Consider the following 1458-nt stretch of genomic DNA (forward strand, 5'->3'; position numbering starts at 1 on the left):
TGTTCGATGTGCCTGCGAGGTGAGGTCCACCATGGATTGTGTAGATCGTTCGAACCGCAGCCGCATGCTCATCCTCGGGGGGAGGTCGTTGTTGATTCGTCTGTTGGGGTGGCTGGTTTGCAGGTCGCACCACTTAATCTCGCAGCCGGCCCCTTCGAATCAGTTCTTCAATTGCATCTTTCTGGGCGTAGCATTCGGAGGTGTCGTGCCCCACCTCGTTGTGGTACGCACAAAACTTCTCCCGGTTTCTAAACTTATTGGGAGTTTTTATCGGATTCGGCCTCCCGAAATCTTCTCTCTTCTTTTCCATAGCGAAAATCCTCTCTTGAGAATCCGATAGGGCAGCATAATTGTTGAAACGGCCCTGCCTTGGAGGTCGCTCCTCTCGCTCTTCCCGTCGAGCTCGCTTGGCTACCTGATTGCTAGACCGATCATCACGGTTGTCCCTTCTATTTCCCCTGTCGTTTCTTTTTTTGTCTCGGCTAGAACTTCAGGCTTCCTCCCTATGCCGGCGGACTTCTTCGAACCGAATGCCTCTTCCCACTGGATCTCCTTTGCAGCTCGCTCATAGAACTCTCCCAGATCTGTAACGAGGGATTTGTAGATGCTCTCGTAGAGCTTCCCGTCTTTCCGGAGGCTTGCCGAGATGGCCGTCAAGATACTTTCATCAGAGGGACTTTCGACGTTACTCACCTCACGCCGGAACCTGGCGATGTAGTCCTTGAGGGACTCGCTCGACTTTTGGAAGACCGTGGCGAGGTGGCACGGAGGAGCGAGCTGCCGCCTCAGTGCCCTATACTGACCGAGGAACCTCCGCTGGCATTCTTCCCAACTGCCAATGCTACGAGATGGAAGGCTTCTAAGCCAAGCACGCAGAATTTCTCCCAAGGTCGCAAGGAATACTCGACACCTTACCAGCGAGCTAGTGGTCTGTAGGTCCATCTAGACATTGAATACGTCCAGATGGTCATAGGGGTCACTGTCCCAATTGTACTACGGTATGCTTGGAACCTTGAATCTCCTGGGGAGAGCTTCGAGCTCGACTTCTCTCGTGAACGGCGTCCTCTCTCCGTAGCCATTATTTTGGCTACGAGCTCCTTGTCGCGCCTCCAACTCCTGCACCCTTTGGAGCAACTCCTCCACGGTTGTGCCCTGGTCCACAGATCGCTAGAGCTGCGGTCGCCTGCTTCCTCTCCCCGGGGAGCAATATAACGGGGGGTCTATAGCTCTTGGACTTTGAGTTAGAGGAATTTACTGACCCTTCTGGCGAGGGAACTCTGCCAGCTTCTCTTTCATTTGGCGGGGGCCTTTCCTCTCGTGGGTGGCGAGCTCTCCGGGGTGATGGTGGCTCTGGCTGTCTCGGGACCGTTTGCGGCTGGGCCCGGGCAAGGGCCCTAACCGCTTCAGCGAGCTGCCTTACGGTGTTTTCCAGTGCCTCCTGACGTTGCTGCCAGGCCT

The 1458-nt window shown here is 55.3% G+C and overlaps 1 protein-coding gene across 1 annotated transcript; it reads right to left on the reverse strand.

Moving 5' to 3' along the window:
• Positions 1-411: 411 nt before the first annotated feature.
• On the reverse strand, positions 412-942 carry LOC127811205 (uncharacterized). The gene has a single exon (XM_052350913.1). It carries the CDS (start codon positions 940-942, stop codon positions 412-414), a length of 531 nt encoding a protein of 176 aa, XP_052206873.1.
• Between the last annotated feature and the right edge of the window lie 516 nt (positions 943-1458).

Source organism: Diospyros lotus, chromosome 10 (genome assembly GCF_014633365.1).
Source record: "Diospyros lotus cultivar Yz01 chromosome 10, ASM1463336v1, whole genome shotgun sequence".
NCBI classification, from domain to species: Eukaryota; Viridiplantae; Streptophyta; class Magnoliopsida; order Ericales; family Ebenaceae; genus Diospyros; species Diospyros lotus.

Coding starts and splice junctions, on each gene's coding strand:
- LOC127811205 (XM_052350913.1), bottom strand. CDS start 942: ATGGACCTACAGACCACTAGCTCGCTGGTAAGGTGTCGAGTATTCCTT.